The 19,596-nt window shown below is 38.9% G+C and overlaps 2 protein-coding genes and 1 pseudogene across 3 annotated transcripts; all 3 read left to right on the top strand.

The window, feature by feature from the left end:
- Positions 1-2,901: 2,901 nt before the first annotated feature.
- On the top strand, positions 2,902-4,059 carry LOC149116530 (uncharacterized). The gene has a single exon (XM_089283733.1). It carries the CDS (start codon positions 3,211-3,213, stop codon positions 3,679-3,681), a length of 471 nt encoding a protein of 156 aa, XP_089139859.1. The 5' UTR covers positions 2,902-3,210; the 3' UTR covers positions 3,682-4,059.
- Positions 4,060-7,537: 3,478 nt separating this feature from the next.
- Positions 7,538-11,735, top strand: LOC110051403 (uncharacterized; annotated as a pseudogene). The gene is made up of 7 exons (XR_016205729.1): positions 7,538-9,025; positions 9,271-9,374; positions 9,765-9,880; positions 9,957-10,030; positions 10,309-10,357; positions 10,981-11,133; positions 11,562-11,735. The product of XR_016205729.1 is annotated as an uncharacterized LOC110051403 (transcript).
- Positions 11,736-14,722: 2,987 nt separating this feature from the next.
- LOC149116529 (collagen alpha-1(II) chain-like) lies at positions 14,723-19,184 on the top strand. Its single transcript, XM_089283741.1, has 2 exons — positions 14,723-14,829; positions 15,430-19,184. Exons 1-2 carry the CDS (start codon positions 14,787-14,789, stop codon positions 15,765-15,767), a joined length of 381 nt encoding a protein of 126 aa, XP_089139867.1. The 5' UTR covers positions 14,723-14,786; the 3' UTR covers positions 15,768-19,184.
- Positions 19,185-19,596: the final 412 nt, after the last annotated feature.

Raw genomic sequence — 19,596 nt, 5'->3', positions numbered from 1 at the left:
AAAGCAGATTTGAGGTAAAGGTGCTGTTTAAAGCTTTAGCGGCTAACCATGCTAATCCAAGTCAGTGCATTACTACGAAAAAGCTGATTTTTTTTATGGCTTCATAGCGTTGAGGTCGTTGAGAAGTGCCGCAAGATTTCTAAAGGAATGGTTGGAATTCTGTGTGGGCTTGGTGGTCTCTTTGCGTGCTAAAATGAATGATCTAATCCGACATTCGTTGACCCTCTTAGCGGATTAAACTGAACGTGCAGTGTCTCTCGCCAAAATATCTTTGATTCAAAGTCAAACATACCGCGACAATTACGTCTGCAGGAGAATTAATCACCAATACAAGATAGAGCTGGACTGATTATGATCAGTGATAAGACTAGTCCATACCATTTACACCAAGTCTTCAGTTCATGTCATTTTTTATAGCCAGTCGAGCTAGCTAAAAGTTCGTCAATATGTCAAATATTCAGTCCTGGAGTTTGAGTTGTCAGCTTAGTTGTCAGTGAAGTCTTCCTGAAGTCCTCCTTTCCGCTTGAAAGGCGACTATTATCACGTGATGGGTACTTGAAAAGCTTTTAACATGCATGCAGTTTTAACTTAAGGTATCAGTGAGGGGAAAATTTGCAATTTTGCATAATTTTACTTTTTTACGCGGTTGGATAAATCTTAAAGTAATCTTTTAGATAAAAAAAACTCCACGAAAAAATCTTATATCTGCCGCTAGTTATTGCGCGAGAAAGATTGTTTTGCATATTAATTACTTAATTGAGAGTTGACAAGTTCTGTCAAATGAATTAATTATCGAGGCAAGAAGTCACATGACATCAAGATCATGCTGAGTTGACACGCGATTCGTGCGCCATAATCAGTGCCGGATGTCTTCGAAGAAGACAGAGCGATCTTGCCCGTTTTCATCGGCTAAAGGAAGGCCAAAGAAGGCGAAAAACACTTTCAACAAAGAGTGGGCCGCTAAATTAGCGGAAAGCGGCAAAGGGTTCGTTTTACAATCAAGAAAAATTGCTGGATGAACGCGACAATGATCGCGATCACGAAGCCAGCGAGCAAGCCGAAATGAGCGCAAGCCGCGCTAAAATACTGTTGCGAGAAACTGTCGAAGCAGAGGAGATTGACGAAGAGAAGTGGACGAAATCGACAGGCAGATCGATTGTACAAAATTAGAATCAGCAGTGCAACATTTTTTTTTTCTTACCCAGCTATTGTCATTTCTTCCAGTATCTTTGCCTTTGCATCAACATCAGTCGATGTAGTCCCGTTTACGGCGTCCTCTCCAGCGTTTCCCTTTGTGCGCTTGCATTTTCTCGGGAACCTTCTACGGACCTTCGGCATGTTAACAGTGACATGGTCATAATTTTGAAGATTAGTCAACCGATACGTAAAATTTCGAACGCTATTATAGTAAATCAAAAGATAATTTCACGTTTACTAACTTTGGAATTCTGACTTCACACATGAAAAAGCGGTTTATTCACTGGTGAATAATTTACCGCGCGCCGTCGCCGAAATTTGTACCTGTTCCATGTTAACTGTCATAGTCCTATTGTTATACAGAAAGTTGATTCCTCTGCGGTGTCTCCCTTGGTGTGATAATCTCATAACACTTGGATGCCGCCGAATTTTATTTTTTCTCTGTTTCTCGAAAGTAAAAAATAGGCGAGTTGTACGTGCATTTCGAGTTCCAGGTCGGCAGCCCCTGGACCAAATTGGCTGAAATTCGGAGAGAATGTTGTCAGAACGAACGCCCACAAAACCGTGTCTGCGAATTCTGATTACTCTTTTCATTAAAAAGTTATGCCTTTTTCTCGCGGGCAGTCCTATTTTTTTCCTTTTTCTAACTTTATCCTCTTGTAAAATAATAACAAACGCATGTGCCAAAAATCTGAGACACGGTTTTTGAGGTCAATGTGTGAAGAAACGGATGCCATGTTAATCATTTTCTCCGACCTAAATTTAGCCGGCGTATACCTTGATTTATGGGTTCGTGAAGCTTTGTAAATATATTCACATTTTCGAAACACGGTAAATTTTTACCGTTTTAAACAGGTCAGGTCATAATCTGTAGTTATTAAGCTTCCAGTAAATATACGGTTTATATGGGTTTTTGTTAAAGCCACGAACGCTAGAGCGGACCGCGCGCGGATGGTCAAATGGGTTATACTGATACCTTAATTAACCTGTGAACATTTTTCAGCTTTTGAAACACATTTTCGTCTGACTAATGTATAATATTTGGGAGGTCGTTGGTCTTTATTAACTTAGTACTCACAAAGTAAGGCATTTCTTTTTATTGCAGAGTCTTGTTGGAACACATTTAGAAAAGTGCGCATTTAAAATTTTTACATTCTGGGAAATTACATTCTCTGAAATCTCTCTTGGAAACAGACATCTACACAGCAGAAAAATGGTCAGGTTAATGAGGTCACATGTCGAAGAACAAGCCGAAAGTTTAATATTAGAAAAAAGATTTCAACCAAATCCCACTGGAACAGAAGAGAGAAAAAAAATCATTAATCTAGGAAATTAGATATTTCGTGTGCCAGACTATTACTCGCATGCCTTACGACGCGTGACATGAAGAGCTTGAAGTTCTTTCTGTCAAGCATTTGTAAAATGACACCTACCAAGTACTGACCACCACTAAGTCCATATTCACAATACAGCCCCCATCCCTTTTACACTTTAGAGTGCACTATTTACTTTACATGCACTTTTCGATCTCCATACGGAATTCTTTGCGATTTTCTATTGAAGTTGGCCTCCCGTATTTATTTGTGGCGCCAATGTTGTCGCTTTCTCCCTTTTCTTCCCAAGATCCTGTCCTTTTCTCTACTGACAGTTTAGGGAAGGTATGTTTTTTTTTTATTTGGGGGGGGGGGGGGGGGGGGGGCGGTCGAGGTATTGTATAAATTGTTTTGCAGAAACAGTCGTGGCCCTCCCACTTTCCAGAGTGGATTAATGCATGACCCTTCACAAATACCTACACAAAAACATCTGATCCTCCCCCACCTCCTTCAAGCCAAAAATAACCGGAGGTGATAATAACTAAGCGGAAGTGTTACTGACATAACCGCGTCTGTGCACAAAGCGGGTAATTGCGTGGTGTGTGATTGCACGGTGAAAACTTGAAAATGGGCAAGCATGTGCGAGGAATAGAAAGAGGGAAATGCACTTGTGGTGAATGCGAGGATTTCATGAGGTCAGATGGAGCAACTTGCTCAGATTAAGCGATTATTTGAGGAAAGTGAACTAGTCAGTGGGGACAGTGAGGCTATTAGAAAGTTTTCAGATAAATACATTGTCCCCGAAAAGCTTGTGGCAGAGTATGTTGAGCACCTTGCCCAGATAAAAATGCGCAAGAAGAAGAAAGAGGAGACTGAAAGGGAGCGAATGGAACGGCTGAAGCGGGAGTACAACGACATTGACTGGGTTGGACTGTACAACTCCGATAAGCTGTCGTCCTTGAGGGTGGACGAGCTATCCTTGTACTTTTCCCATCACAAGATCACCTTCAAAGGGAAAAAAGCTGAAAAGGTCGCAATGATCAAAGCGCACATTGGCAGCTTGCTGTACGATTCAATGGAGTGTCAACAACTTCGGCGGCTTCCGCTAAGAAATGTGCAGCAACAAGTGACCTCATCACTTTCCGAGGTTGAAACTGACTCGCAAAGCTAAGTGATGTAGTAGATCGAGTTGTCGGTTCAAGCCCGAGTAGCGTAAGTAATGAATCGTCACCGGAGATTGATTTTATACCAGAACCCCACGCGGAAACATCACCACCGTCAAAATATGGTCGAAAGCGGGCACGGGTCGAGAGAGACAATTATGTTAGTTGGGACAAGATAGTTTTTTGAAATAATATTTCGACACCTGTAAAGAATTTAGATTAATCTTGACTGGGAGCTTTGCTTGTATATACAAGTTTTAGGTTTCTATACACTTCGCGTGTTTGTTAGCAAATAAGAGTCAACTAAGGGACATGGAGTAATTTTTTCCTTGCCAAAAGAAACTGTGACCCTCCCCCGGTTGCGAATAAAACGGGTTTGACCCGCACCAATTTGTAAAAACTTTACTAATGACCCTCCCCTCCGAAGCCCCGGCCCACCCTCCCCCGCCAATAAAAAACGTACCTTCCCTTTCAAACCATAGCTAGCGAAGGATACTATGTATGGTAGGTTCATTGTCGCAAAAATTTCTTTATTTTAACCTCTTAGAATCTGGTGATGTTACACTGACTTAAATAACAGCATGTCGGCCAGATTTCAAATGTCACACTTGAAATCTTCAAGTAAACTTGATTTCATTTTAATATATATATAATCTTTTTGCAAGGCAACTTGCACGGGCTTTTGTTTAACAAACAAAATAAAGAGTGATATTGCTTTAAGATATTTATCAAGTACTTCCCGCTAAGAATAGACCGTGCATGTATTGTACGAGTTGTTTCAAGTTTACGAAGTTGCGACACGCACATAGTTTGAAACAAATAGTTTTGATTTTGCCGAAAAACAGAAGAGCTTATGAATTCGATACGCGTGGGACTAAAGTTCGGCTCCTTTGATGGAAATTAAAACTCAATAATCTATAGAACGACCTTAACTTAGTTTTACCTAAAGGGAGCGATGACAACTCAACGTACCTTAATAATCTAAATCTCTTAAAAAGATACCCTGTTCAACAAGATTGACCAATTCTACCAGTAATCAATATATATCTCTTCTCCGCAAAAAAGCTACGCAGTTATCTTATTAAAATGCCGATCTTTGATATTGTCTTTTTCTTGCAAAAAATATATTTATCCCGCACGTTTTAAATAGTCACTTTATTTGTAATGACCGCTTTTAAGTACTACGGCGGACTCGGTGTGGTCTCGAAGAATTTCTTTCACGAGCCTGTCATTCATGGATTTGCCTCATGACTGGCGTAAGACATAGAAGTATTTCTGGGTGTAGCATAGCGCTGAGACATATAAAATTTCCTCGTAAGTCGTTTAAGTCGTCAGAAACTACAGAATTATACTTCAGGGCGAAAGAGGCTATTTCTTAAACGAAAGGTATCCATCCACTGCAAGGTCGACGCTAACATATCAACACTGACTTCCGAGGTTAGGAAAGAGAGCGGGTCCTTAATCAAGGCGAGATACAAGTGCTGAACAATTAATTCAGTATATAACTCCTTGTGTCGCACGGCCATGCAAAGCTCACCGGGCCAGCGCGACGCGATATCACGAGTCAAAACAAATCTGGATAAAATCCTGGAGGAAACCGAGCACGCTTTGAAAACCAGTAAATACACATCAACAACAAGTTCAAGTTCTCTCGACCGAAACGTCAGACGAATGCCCACAGACAAAGAGAATTGGGATGGAGCGACAAATCGGGCGACATCAAAGTTCGAAGTGGTCAATGTCTTGCTTCAAATCCTTCAGAAACAAGAAGAGCTGACTGTAGAGGAGTATACGATCAACAACAGCACTTTTAAAGTTCTTGTTATCGAAGATACGGAGTTTTAACGCCTGGTCAGTTGTGTTATTGACACGTTTCGTTTTGGAAGATATCTGATGGCCGTTATAGCATCTGTCGACGATTTAATACGATGTCGTGAAAAGGGCATTAGAATTGTAAACGAGTACCGAAGCGGGGTAATCAAGCAAGTGTTTTTTCCCTGTGGATACCGTGTCAAGTATTAAGCAGCCTGTGGAATTTTTCTATTGAACAATTTACTGGCTAGCCACATATTCATGTCGGATTGCTTAGCAGTAGACCTAAGTATTCTTGATTAAGAGATCAGACATCAATTCTTTTTTTTTTTTTCATGTATTTTTAGGATTTGGCGGACTGAAATATAAACAAAGTAAACTGCCCGCTGGCCTTCTAGCTAGCTGGGACGGAATCTTTAGACAATGGAAAAGTCGTTTGGTAAACACAACTATTTATGATGCATTTTACTACCAGAAATCACCAGTCGAACACTCTAAGCATTATTCTGAATAATGTTATTGCGGGTATTAGAAATATCTATATAATTTGGATGCTCGATGACCACTTAGAGCTAAATGGCATATCAACGCCATTTGCCAAAACGTACCGTATCAATATAATTTCTTGGCAGATCGTTCTGGACACCCGCCACGCATTTCAGGATTTTAGCAGTGATTGTCAATTCCTTGCGTTGGTTTGGACTTCCCTGTTTTGAAAATAAAAATCTTACACAATATACATGCGCTATATTTCCATTTTTCGTACGAAATACTAAAGCAATTTTCTACGTATTTACACTTTAGACCAACAATCACGTGTAAGGGCAACGGAAAAAAAAAAAAAACAAAAACAAAAACAAAAACAACAAAAAAACAACAAAAAAACAGCAACAACAACAAACAAAACAAAGAAGAGAAATAAATAAATCGATAAACCAAAAATGAAAACAAATAAAACTATGGTTCAAATTTTAAAGAAATTAGAGGAAATCTTATCAAGCTGCTCGTTCTTGCGGTAACAACAATTAATACAGCATAGTTGAAATAGCATGTTTGAGAGGAATGTTTCAAACAGGATAGTCTTTTGTTTTCGAAGTATGCGTGGCTGTTACCAGATCACAAATATAAACATGATATACTATCAAATATTATTAGTATTATTAGTATTGTTATGTTATTTTTCAAGAAATGAGCAAAATAATCGATATTGCTCTATTAAAAACAATTGCTCAAACTGAACATGCTAACTTTAAAAGCCTGTCAGCTGAGAAGTTCCAGAATTGCTTAAGCAAGTTCATTCAGATATTGAATGGGTCAGATATCGAAGCACTTTCAGAGAGTGGTTGTTCTAATATAATCGGGAGAACTTTGATTGAATAATTATCGATCACGTACGGTCAATAGCTTTGAGTTTCTTAATCTTGCGGGAAAATATGTATTGACGATGAACGATTTTTTTTTTCGGTATCACCGTATTAGTTTAAAGTGGCAAATTTCCAATTTGTAAGTGACCAATGAAAGCGCGGCGGGAATCATCTACTTAAAAGAAAAAATGTCTTTTGTTTAAATGCAGGGGAGAAGAGGCAATTTCTCTCTGTGTTTCACATATAGAATCAAACTTTCAAGAGTCCGCGATAATTGTGGTTGTAATTTTTTTTTAAAAAAAATCCGCTTATGAAGTTGTAATACAACAATCAGATTTAAATATTGAGAATTTCTTTCATGTTTTATCGTATTACCAATGGAAAAGCTGATTTCTACGAGTTATTCTTAGATGGGACCCTAATTTGTGACCAATGAAATATATAACTGTATTTAAGTGTTGGGCAGTGATGAAATATATATATATGACCAGAAGCATATCACCTAGATTAGGTGATATGCTGGGCACACGGTGAATCTAATTCCGGTAAAAACCAAGTGTGTCACAACTGAAATAAAGCTTAATTTAATTAATTACTAAGTAATGCTTTTATGCCTCTATTGTTTCGTTATCCACGTCTTATAAAATGAAATTTGAAACTAATTTTGTTTGGGCTTTGGTGTAATCCGCTCGCCGTGAGTATTGTGCTTGCCAAGTGTTTGGTGTAACAAAAATGCCTAAGACAGCGAAGAATTTCCACAAGTCGAAGTTCTTTGGAAGATCATGCTTTCCCAAGTTTATCCTAAGAGGTTTGTTTTCACCCTCATTTCAGAAGCTACATTTTTTATTAAATAAATCAAGGTTACGAGTGTTATTATCACAAGTACATGTAGAAATTGCCGTTGAATGGAACTTTGAGGTCCCCTTTGAGTGGCATTGTCGGTCTACTTTGACGTCATGAAATCGTGCGCACATCACGTGCTTAAAACGTGACACAAATTCAGTCTGGACAGACTATAGCTAATACATAGAGCATCTTAAAACACGAAGGCGCGCTATAAAAGGGCATAAGGTCCGCCCCCCAATTTCGAAGTCACGGGGAAATCAAAATGGCGGACTATATGAAGAACAACGGTACACTTTCTGCTCGAGCTGTTTTGATATTTACAGCTTAAGTTCTGCACAAAATAGCCTCAGAAAACAGCAGTTGTAGCATTTCGAGGTGAAAAGTATTAAAAAGAGTGAAGTAAAAACCATACGTGTTCACAAAACTAAGCCTCCAGCAGGAGAAATGGTCAGAATTCAAATCGCGCGCCATTTTGGTTGCATACTCGCTCCTTAATGGTGGCTGGACGGGTATTTTTTTGTCATTTTTGAGCCTACAGTTCTGCATTTAGTATCTAGTAGTTTCCCACAAAATTTATGCGCGATTTCGAATACTGAACGGCGAAGAGGCTGGCTGAACAACAAATATTGGCGACTGCGAGCCGACTTTGTATTGACGGGTTGATTACAAGTACTCTTTGCTGGCAATCAAAATGCTCACGGTTGGTCCTCCCGAAAAGAAGACGAAAATAGAGAGAAACAAGGGGAAAAACGCGAACCGAGATCCAGAGAAGCGAAACCCGTATTTCAGCCTGACAGTGGAAGTAAAGCGGGAGGATGAAGCCCACTTACAAAGTTTGCGCTGTCGGCTAGATCATGCAAAGTCGCTCCTCGGTATCGACCGTAAAACTTACTCGACGCAAAATGCGGATCTCTTGGAGCCACTTTTAAACTGCTTCGAACTGGTGATGCCTCCAGCCGTCAATGTAGCTAGGGCCATCTCCAGCAGCATCCACCAGCTCGGTGCAGCCGCCACCAAAAAACTCGCTGGAACTCGAACAAGAACATCAGCGACCTGCTTGGCGACCACAAAAGAGGCAGATTTACGTAGCTGCTTCTGTGGATGACCCTTTCTTTGTTTGCACTGGTGAATCGCTTAAGTCACTGGTGAAGTACTTCACAAGAAATTCGCAGTGTGAATTTTGTGGCGGGGACTATCAGTTTTCCGGATTGTCGTTGTCCAGGCATGGCAATGTTTGCCGTTTGGAGCTCCTTTGTGTTTGCGACGATTCAGTGGTTTGACTTAGTTCAGGGTTACTTGGTCATCCTGCCAAGTATGTTGCAAACGTGAGGTAAGTAAAGAAAATTTAATTTACCTCCCAGTATTTTAGAAGCTGACATGATTAAACAAAAGCAATAAGATTGTTTACCACTGATTGGTACTGAAATTTGGACCACATTCTTAAACTGTGATTAACAGTCAGTTGTTCTGTTTTTGTTAGTTTATAAAGTTGAAAACCCGTGATTTTGTTTCACTGCTGGTACACTATTCCATTATGGAGTGTCCTACTCACTATAGCCAATTCCTTTTCTGTAGGATGGTGCATGCATTTTCCTGTACTGGTTTGACAGAAACCCAGTACCATAGCTTTGGCGAGGCTGTAGGCATTGGCTCTGTTCGGGACAAGACGATAAACACAAGTGGGTAGTTTTCTTTCATTGCACTCCTGATTTGTGGAGGTACAGTGACCTAATGCCAGTACACTGGACTCCCGATCAAGTGGTCTGGATTCGAGACCTGATGGTCAGGGCACTGCATTGTGGCCTTGGGGACAACACTTTTCTCTCAAAGTGCCACTCAATGCCCAGTTGTATAAAAAGGTACTGGCAAATGTAATGCTTGGGAAAACCCTTTGATGGAATACCATCACATCCAAGCAGGAGTAGAGGTACTCCTAGTCGCTCCCGCAAAAGAAACCGAGATAAGCTCAGGCCTAGGGGGTCTTTTTGCTTGTATGCAGACTATGCAGACCTTTCCCCAGGTTAAGGTTTATTCAGAAGTAAGTCATTTTCATCTCTCACTTTTTATAGTCTACAAGGATCAATGTTTTGGATACTTCAAAATAGTGATGGATCTTGCCCAGAAATCCATGGCAGACGCCAGACGGGAGGTGCAAGCAACCAACAGCTACAAAACAAATGGCGATGTAAGTTAACATACACAGTGTTTCAATAAAATTTAGTGTATTTTGGTTCTTATCTTTCATCCCTACTCATTTGCAGTGCATCATCACTGATGCCAGACATGACTCCAGTAGGGCAGCCATGCATTCCACTGTCTCAGCCATTTCTATGAGGTATGATGTTGACGTTTTATTTTTGATTTCTTATAATTACTATCTCAATCAATTAAATATCTTATAGTCTATTAGGCCCAAAATGTATCGATTTGGGTTTCCATTTGTTAAATATTAATCTATGCCCAGCACTTCCTACTAAAACAAGCTTTGCTCTGGTGAACTCTGACAGTAAATTGTCCCAACATTACATATTAGAGGTGAATTTTGTTGATAGGTTGATGTCATATGAGTATAGTGTAGCAACACTTTTGTATGTTTTGTTCTTTTGTCTACAGCAACAAGAAAATCATTGGTGTTTGCAACTGGAGTCGAAGTAATGAGAATGTTAGTTTTAGAACGTGATGTTAGTTCGTTTTTTGTCGCAGGAACTTACTTTACCATAGATGTTATCAAGTAATTGTCACTTTCAAACAAGTCTTTACTTACTTACTTAATCTACTGTGGTTGATCAGTCCTCAGCTGCTATGTCCGTTAGGGAAATAGTCATAACCGCTAGTTTTGGGTACGTGTTCTCTTGTTAGATATATCCACGAGGTTTTCCTCAGTTAGGTCAGTTCAAGTGCAGATTTCACTGCGTCAACTTCTTCTTGGCATAGGGCCATAGTTTCTCTATACACTGTTACTCGTCTATTCTATCAAGTCAAGTTCAGTGCGTGTGCAAACCAAAGTGAGTGATGTATTCTTTGTTTTTTAAGGTTTATAGTTCTTAGGTTTGCTATTGTTATTCGTTTCGGTTAAGTTTCCTTTTATCACCAATCAAATGGTCTGTATCGTTACTAAAACGGTTAGTTAGTTCTGTATGCTCGGAATCGCGCTTGTAAGTAAACTAAAATGCATTAAAAATCATATACTTACCCATTCACAAATTGCAGTACCTCCCCCTTTTCTGGGTGACCAGTATTAGCCCAAAAGACCAGATTAATGAATGGTGCATGTTCCCATCCTAGGGAAAACATGCGCTTTGTCACCAAGATTCCAGGTGCAAACAGGAGGGTTATGTATGCTCAAAGAAGACAATAACTGACCTTAGAACAGTGCTGGCGTACACAACCGCCGTGACTAAGAGCACCATCTACAAAAATCCTAAAGATTATCTCATGGTATGTATGCAATGGTACAATACTACTTCGATCATGTATGGCATGGCTTTCCTTCCTCTTGAGATAGTGCTGGCACCACAATGGTGTAGGGAGCTGACCCATTCACTACAGTGTCGTGACACCTTTTACATTGAGTCCTTCCATGTAGTAATACTCATCTATGCTGCAAAAAGGATTCACTTTGGAGATGAAAATATGAGATGAGGGTGCACCTTGCTGTATTAGACTGGGTAAGTGCACGGGCTTCCAATGCATCACTTTTTGTGGCATATTTGTTTTCTTAACACTTAGCCAAGCATCTGTTCAAATCACTTTATTGTCTGTCTTGTTTCTTGTCTTGCAATAATATTATTATGTGAGAGTAAAATACATGAAAACACTATGTGCTACTTGGGAATGGAACAAGTTTATGTTCTCTGCAATTTCAGAATGAGAATGTTGGGCGAGAAGTGCACTCTGTCCAGTACTATCAGCACTCGCGACATCCTGGGAGAATGGCCCCCACTAGAGTGTTACGACCAAAGACAATTGAATTCCGACAGGCCATATGGAGAGCACTGTTTCAAAATAATAAATTTTCAGCATCTCCTCTGGCAGTGTGAATAGGTTTGATGTTTAACTAAAGTGTTTGTTATCCATTTTTGGTCTAGAAATGAAACAGATTGTAGGCACACCACCACAACCTAAATAATATCAAATTACAAAATTTATTTGATGGAACTGAATTTTATTGTTGTTTGTAGATATGTTATCAATTGTTAATAATACTACTAATAATGAAAACTATAAAGATAAAATTATGTACAAAATATATCTAACATTGGAAATGGTGGTAATATACAATGGCCATATAAAACATTTACTGTACAGTGTATGTACATTGCTAATGACGTTTCCTTTTTTCCCCTATTTCAGTTACCATGGCAGTTGCTACACTTTGTTTCCAACATACTATACAAACGGCTCCTTTAGGAGCCACAACATATTAAAAGTGAATGGTCCAGAACATATTTTCCTAAGGCGTTTAACAAAATTACTGTTCACATTATATATAGCCTTCTGATGTATAATGACACATACAGTTCTGTTCAAATATATCTACTAAGCCTGCTGACAGTTGATGTGATGTTTTTGCCTTATCATTCGATTTTTATACACAGGAAAGGAACACTGGAAAGGTCTGGAAAGGAATTGAAAATTTGGCCTTGGAGACTGTGTCGCAATTTGTGATAAGAATGGAACTTTGCAAGCTAAGTTATCTTATATCTTTGTAATTTAGTGACAGTAATGCCTCCTCTTGGATATAAACTCCAACTCCCAAAGCATGTATATTGTGTAGGTGGGGGCTGGGCTTTCCCTTTCCATGGAAACGACAGCTGCACCAAGCCATATTACTAGAGATGTACTAAACGATGTATCTGCAATTGCCCATTTCATGACCGACGATGACCACAGACAGGCATCACTTCACGCACATCCTCGATGTAGCAGCCTAGGGCCTCCTTTCTTTACAAATAAACGGGGTCACGCCATAACCCTCCTCTTTAGAATAGTATAGTAGGCTTTGTAGTCGCCCTTTCGTTTGGCATGGTTTGTCAACTTCGGTTGCCCATGAGCTCGAAGTCGGCTAGGGAGATTTTCGCTTTGCAGAATACACGGCGAATTGCGGCAGAAGGAGCACGGAAGTTGAAGACTCTCGTCGGTTGTATGAGTATGACCTTCGGGTCTAGTTTCAGCAGAAACAATTTCGCGATGAAGGTCGTTAAAATTACTGGGTGACTCTTATTGTTCTTGCTGAACTACGTGAAAACAAGAGAAGATAATGCGGATTACTAATAAATCGAAGTGACCATATTACATTCCCAAGCGCTGCCTTGAGAATGATGATAAAAGGTAAGGAAACGGTTCATTATCGAAGCCGTTTACAATGGCGCCAAAATATTACAGGGCTACAACACTTGTAGTATATCAGTGAAAGGAACGTCTGTATTTCGATGAATCAGCAGTAAGCAATAAAACGAAAGAAGAACAGTGCCATCGAGCAATAATAATCATTGCATTTCTTACAGGTTACGGGTAGGTAAACATAAAAGAGTACTCTATATGAATATTCATAATTTACGCACTAGTGCGTCTGAATAGCAAAGGACGATTGTCATAAGCCGGAGTAAACAAAGGAAAGAAAACAAAAGCCTTTTAAAAAGCTTAACTATTACCGCTTTCGACGAGGAATTTAAAACGAGATCATGGCAGTTCTACCTGGTATGGCTGGATTTTTTTTTACGTGGTTTTTCCACCTTGACGATCTCGCCGCCGTTGACCGTCAACCATCCTCGTAGTTCTTCAATAAATGCTTCATGGAGCATTATTGTAATCTAAAAGTGATGAATAGATAAAAAAAAAAATGTTTTTCGAAGAATTACTTGCAAGGAAAATTGAAAGTAAACACACAGCTCTTACCTTTCTTGAATTCGAATCGCCCGCCATATTGAATTTGACCCGCACTCGTCAGAGTTGATTGGCAAATGAGCTCTGTGCTTCCCAGGGAAGCCTCCTTTTATAGCGCGCCTTAGTGTTAAGGTTATTCCTCAGAATTGCATTGCGTATTCCTACTGCGCACGATTTTCGCGTCATTAACGCGCGCTCACGAGCGCATGCACATACACAACATATACAAAATGGTGGCTTTTTGTAAACGGCTTGGCTTACGAGAGACGTACAAATGATCGTTTTTTCTCGGAAACGAGTACCGGGATCTAACGATTTTATTTATTTAGTTTGAATGCAGAGATCACCATCTTTCTATACAGTGAATATGGATCAATTTCTATCATAGAGAAAAAAATTATCACGGAAAATGAGAGCATAGCTAGCACTCGTGCAAGATAATATGTGGCCACAGAACACCGCGTGCTTGGAATATATTGTATCCCCGTCGACTAAATATGAGTGCCCTTATCATGAAACGTACATCAAATTGCTCCTTAATATTTATGCTATACATCCATTGTTGTATTTCTCGCTTAACTTTCTTTCTATTTTTCTGCGTTCTTAAAGCGTAAGGTGAATGGTTCAAATATAAACATTTCTTAAGGCAGATAATTTCAGGAATTATGGGGTTTTTTGAAGATCGTCCTGCTCCTAAACGAATATGGGGACCCCCCTTTTTTATTTCAAATTTTAAGCTCTCTTGATATAAGCAGCCAACAGGTAAAGTTTAAAGGAAAATCTATCGTTAGTTCTATTTCGATGAAATTACCTTAAGAGCTAAAAAGTAATAAAAATATAGAAATAACCTGGAAACACTTTTACATAAGATGAAAAGTGACAGCTTAAATAAAATTGTAGATCCTGCGAGTTATAAAAAAAGGCATGACGATTAAATATAAGATCCTGAGAGTTGAAGTAGCTGCACTAATTGAGTCAAATGTAATTTCTGTTGGCAGTCTCAGAAATCAGTTTGCGTGATAACACTATCCCGTCAGCTAGGGTTATCTTTTTACTCGCTCTTCTGTAGGAAAGTTCGAGTCAGAAAATGCAGGCCGTTCTTCTTGGTCGCCAAATGGGGGATCGTTTGCCAGGCGTTCCTGCGACAGCTTGCTAATCGTGTGCTCGCTCTCGGTGAACAACGCTAATCGGTGCAGAGAAACAACATGCAATTGGATGAAGAGCATACTCAACGGAGCAACTTGAATAGTAAATATCAGATCTTAGCTTAACCCTTATCTTGATCCTTGAATTTGTTTTTATTGCGTTCAATACTTTTAGGGCTCGATTTAATATTGTGACACCAAGTCCGACTAAACGCTCTTGGAGAGTTTAGTGTGCTCTACTGCCGGTGTTTGGGAGTTAAGTTGAGTCTATCTGCTATAACGGATCTCGGCCGTCACACAGCAACCGAGCGAATTTTCCCAGGATAACCAAAGGGGATATCAAAAGGGAAAACAGTAGCTTGTAATAAAAGCAAATTTCAGTGTTCCACAGAAGTTATCGATAGTCAGTTCCCAAATGTCGCCCTCCGAAAATTTGGTACAACATCAACTGTTGTGGACAATTTCCAAACGGTTTTTACCTGGCTGTAATGAACAGAAAACACCAGGAAAGAAAATAAGCAACGACTTAATTTAATAATTATAACACTAGCTTGACCACTTGAATACAACAGTGCTAAAATTAACTCTCTTAACTTCTCTTATCACATTAATATACAAAGGGTCATACCTAAAAACTATACATTAGACAAGTTGACTCTGTATATTTCCATAGCGGAAATTGACATATCTTCTGAACTTCCAGCTATAGGGATGGAGAAAAGAAAAGCGGTTCAATCCTGCAAAGAGCTTAAACTTCTCGTGCCCAGATATTCATCTGGTGCTTGTTGGATAGACCCGGATGAAGGTAGCAGCGATAACGCTTTCCAGTCCTATTGCGACATGGAAACCGACGGTGGAGGCTGGACTCTAATTTACAGCTATACATTCACAGATTATGATAATTTCACGTCAGTCAGCAATGCCGTAACACCAACATCTGGTTGGTCCAGTGTAGGACAAGTTCCTTTATCGACAACAGTACCCATGAATGAAACACATTTTTGCTGCTACGAGTTTCAACCTTTGGCGTTTGTTAGGTAGCGAGTTCCTTGTCAAATCCAACATCAATTACTGGATTGCTTGTTCAACAAGGGCAGCCTTGTTGAATGGAGCACTGGATCTGTTATTTGTAGAGAGATTGAGGAGCTGACCAGACTGTATGCTAGCGTAGTACCCAGCCATATCAAAATGAAAAATATCGGGATGAGGTTGAAAAATAGAACAGTAGCAGGGAAAAGCTATTACTTCTTCGATGTTAGTTTAAAGGGAAAGATCCCGTTTCATGACCCCTGCGGAAACTCCAGTGATAATCATCTAAAAGGAGTGCAAAACCCACATGGAAATATCTTTATCCGCTGATCGACATAATCTTTATCTGGATTAAGTAATTACATGTATTTATCATTGACCTTGAGATAAGGATGCCAACACCTCCGTGTTAGCAGTGTTCAATGAATCAAGCAAATGATACTCGTTTGCACAAAAGAAAGAGCAAATTGAAGTGGTCATCAAAAGTAGCTATAAATTATACAAACTACTCTTTCCTTGTACATATCTAGAAGCTCGAAGAGCGTTTACAAGGGCTTCGTCTCCCAATATCAAGTCAAACTCTGGAAGTCTTGAACACGACAAAAACAACAACAACAACAACAACAACAGCAACAGCAACAACAACAACAAAATCAGGATATTTAATTTATCACGCACAATGTATCTACTATTTAGGCGGTTTTGTTAAGTATCCTCTTTATCCAATTGCTGTTATTTGCCTCACCTTTGAAGTTTTGTCTACGAAGATTCTTGAAGTTTTCAGTTGAACATTTGAAGTGTTCGTCTCGGCATCACGGTTTGTTTTGACGTCAGTAGCTATAGTTTTGTCAGTGCATTCGTAGTTTGAATAATCATTTAGCATGAAACTTGCTTATTTACCTAGCTTTCAAGCTACAGAGTTCGTGGACCTACCCGCTTCAAGAACGCTTTGTATGTGAAATGAACGTATAAAGTATGATCCTTTGTACAGCTTTGTTCACAAAACACAGCATCTCCACCATTCTGTGAAAAGTACTTTGTTCACGAAGAGCGCGCAAGCTGTCATAACTCTCTTCTCCAGTTTCCGTGCAAACAATATGCCGGGACTGCTCCTTTTTCTTGATTTTGAAAAAGCCTTTGATACCCTAGAGTGGCCCTTTATTCGTAAAACCTTCCAATACTTTGGTTTCGGCCCATCACTGCTGAACTGGTTAAAAGTATTTTACTGCAATAGCGAAAGCTGTATTTTAAACAATGGATGGGCAAGTAATTTCTTTGAGCTCAACCGGGGAGTCAGGCAAGGCTGCCCTCTGTCACCGTATCTATTCATTCTCTCTGTGGAAGTACTCGCCAATGCAATTCGCCAAAAAAAAGAAATCCGTGGCATAATTGTAAAGGACAAAGAAATTAAACTTAGCCAATATGCAGATGACACGACCCTTATTTTAGACGGCTCCGAAGAATCCTTTCTAGAATCTTTGAAGATAATAGACTATTTCGGTGATATATCCGGCCTCAGACTTAACAGCAAAAAGACAGAAGCTTTGTGGATCGGTGCAAGTACGGATTGGGATTTTAAACTTTGCCCTGAAAAAGACTTCAAATGGCCAAAAAAAAAAAGTCAGAGCGTTAGGGGTATGGTTGTCAACAGACCCTGATGTAACTATATCTTTGAATTACAAAGATAAAATAGAAAAAATTAAATCGATTTTGGGATGCTGGAAACTTCGCAGACTTGGCCTTTTAGGTAAAATTACTGTTTTAAAAAGCCTCATAGCTTCACAACTGGTATATACTTTCTCTCCTCTGCAAACAAATCATACAGCAATAAAGGAGATAAATGTAATGTTTTACAACTTCTTATGGAATGACAAAGGCGACAAAATAAAAAGAAAGGTAATGATTAATGATTACTCAGAAGGGGGACTTAAAATGATTGATATAACCTCCTTTAATAGATCTCTCAAAGCCACATGGATAAAGAAATATCTAGATAAGGAAAACAATGGAAGCTGGAAAAGATTTTTTGACTCAGAACTTGAAAAATATGGAGGTGAAGTAACACTAACTGGAAATCTAAACATAAAAGACAGTCGTAACATTATTAAAGTATCAGATCCTTTTTTCAAAGAAATTCTTGAAATCTGGTCAGAAGCCAATTATGAAGAAAAGATTGTATCAGACTATCACTTTCGGTCATCGCCCTTATGGTATAATTCACTAATAAGAGTTGGGAATAGACCAGTGTTTTTTAAAGAATGGTTCCTCAAAGGAATAACAAAAGTAGAACATTTAATGGATGACTCCGGAAAGTTTCTCTCGCTCACTGCTTTCCAGACTATACATGACCTGACAGCCCGACCTTTAACCTTTCTTGGAATCATTTCTTCAATAAAACTTCTTCAAAGATATATACCCCATAACATCAGAACCTCCATTAAACATGAAAGTTTCTTGTCAAAATTTTTAAAAAGCAGAAAACCTAGTAGACTAGTATATAAGAAACTTGTATCAGGAAAAAGTGAACCACCCAATCAAAGTCAACAAAAGTGGGAGGAAGACGTCACTCTCGCAACAAAACAAGAGCTCAACTGGAAAAAGGTTTACCAAATGGCTTTTCAATGTACAAAGAGCACAAAACTTATAACTTTCAATTTTAAATTTCTTCATAGAAGAATATCAACAAACAACTTCTTGAAAAAAATTGGTCTCGTCGATAGCGAGAAATGCACTTTCTGCGAAAGAGAAACAGAGAAACTTGTACATTTATTTTGGGCTTGCCCAAAAACTCAATATTTTTGGAACAATTTTGAAGTATGGCTACAGTCTTGCCAAGTTATTGCCAAGGAGACACCCTTAGAGCCTGATACAGCACTGGGCCTAAGGCCGGATAGCTCTAAACATAAACTCCAAATTAACTTCTGCTGCTTAAATGCTAAATATTACATTTGGCTATGTAGACAGAAAAAATGTTCTCCAAAACTAAATGATTTCTTACTGTATTTAAAACATATCTATGAAATGGAAAAAAATACAACTACAATCGTTTTAAAAAAGTGGGAGCCTCTGTTGCCTCTTTTGTAATCTCTTGACAACTCGACCCTAGTCCCCTGAAAACGAAAATAAAAATGAAAGGAAAAGAAACAAGGCGCATATATATATACCATGCATATTTTCTGTAATTTGCAACTCGGAATGTACATTAGTGACAGGAGTAAACTGGTATGATCTTACCGTGCTAGAATTGTAAGAAGGGCAAGTAATCTAATTATGTTGTATTGTAAGCAGTGTAAGTATTAGTATTGTTAGTAGCGTGAGTATGCGTATTATATAGAGTAAGTGTTAGTATCGTAAGTGGCGTAAGTAATAAGTTTTTTGTAAGTAGTGTAAGTAACTACATTAATATTGTATTGTAAGTAGTGTAAGTAGCATTTAAAAAGAATAAAGAAAAAAAAAAAAAAAAAAAAAAAAAAAAAAAAAAGTTTCCGTGCTCTCCGCATCCAAATTCTTCAGAAGATGTCAACGGTTTTACGCAGAAAATGTCGAATTAAGAATTAAATATCGAATTTATTATTTGGCCTGAAGTTTATTTTACACTGGACGCAGCAGTTATCAACTTGCATCTGATTGGTTTGCAAACAATGACATTGGATGGGGTGCATTATAGCTTGCAGATACGCCGAACTGTGAAATTATAGGCATCTTCAGTTTCGTACAGATATTCCTCATCTTCGAAATGAACTAATCTTTGGCTGGCAAGTTATAAGGTGGACATGATTTTGTTGATTATGATTACTCCTTTAGTTGTTTTTCAGACGAGGGAAGCCTTGTTAAATGGAGC

This window comes from Orbicella faveolata, unplaced genomic scaffold (assembly GCF_042242905.1).
Source record: "Orbicella faveolata isolate gen_17 unplaced genomic scaffold, um_ofav_v1 contig_12, whole genome shotgun sequence".
Taxonomy (NCBI): Eukaryota; Metazoa; Cnidaria; class Anthozoa; order Scleractinia; family Merulinidae; genus Orbicella; species Orbicella faveolata.
The sequence above is the reverse complement of the archived record's forward strand: the minus strand, read 5'-3'. Positions and strand labels throughout refer to the sequence as shown.

Bases quoted from the DNA above. Each gene is read 5' to 3' on its own strand.
- LOC149116530 (XM_089283733.1), top strand. From the start codon at position 3,211: ATGGAGCAACTTGCTCAGATTAAGCGATTATTTGAGGAAAGTGAACTA.
- LOC149116529 (XM_089283741.1), top strand. From the start codon at position 14,787: ATGCAATTGGATGAAGAGCATACTCAACGGAGCAACTTGAATA. The intron at 14,830-15,429 runs GTAAATATCAGA...CTGAACTTCCAG, and splicing joins TCAACGGAGCAACTTGAATA to CTATAGGGATGGAGAAAAGA.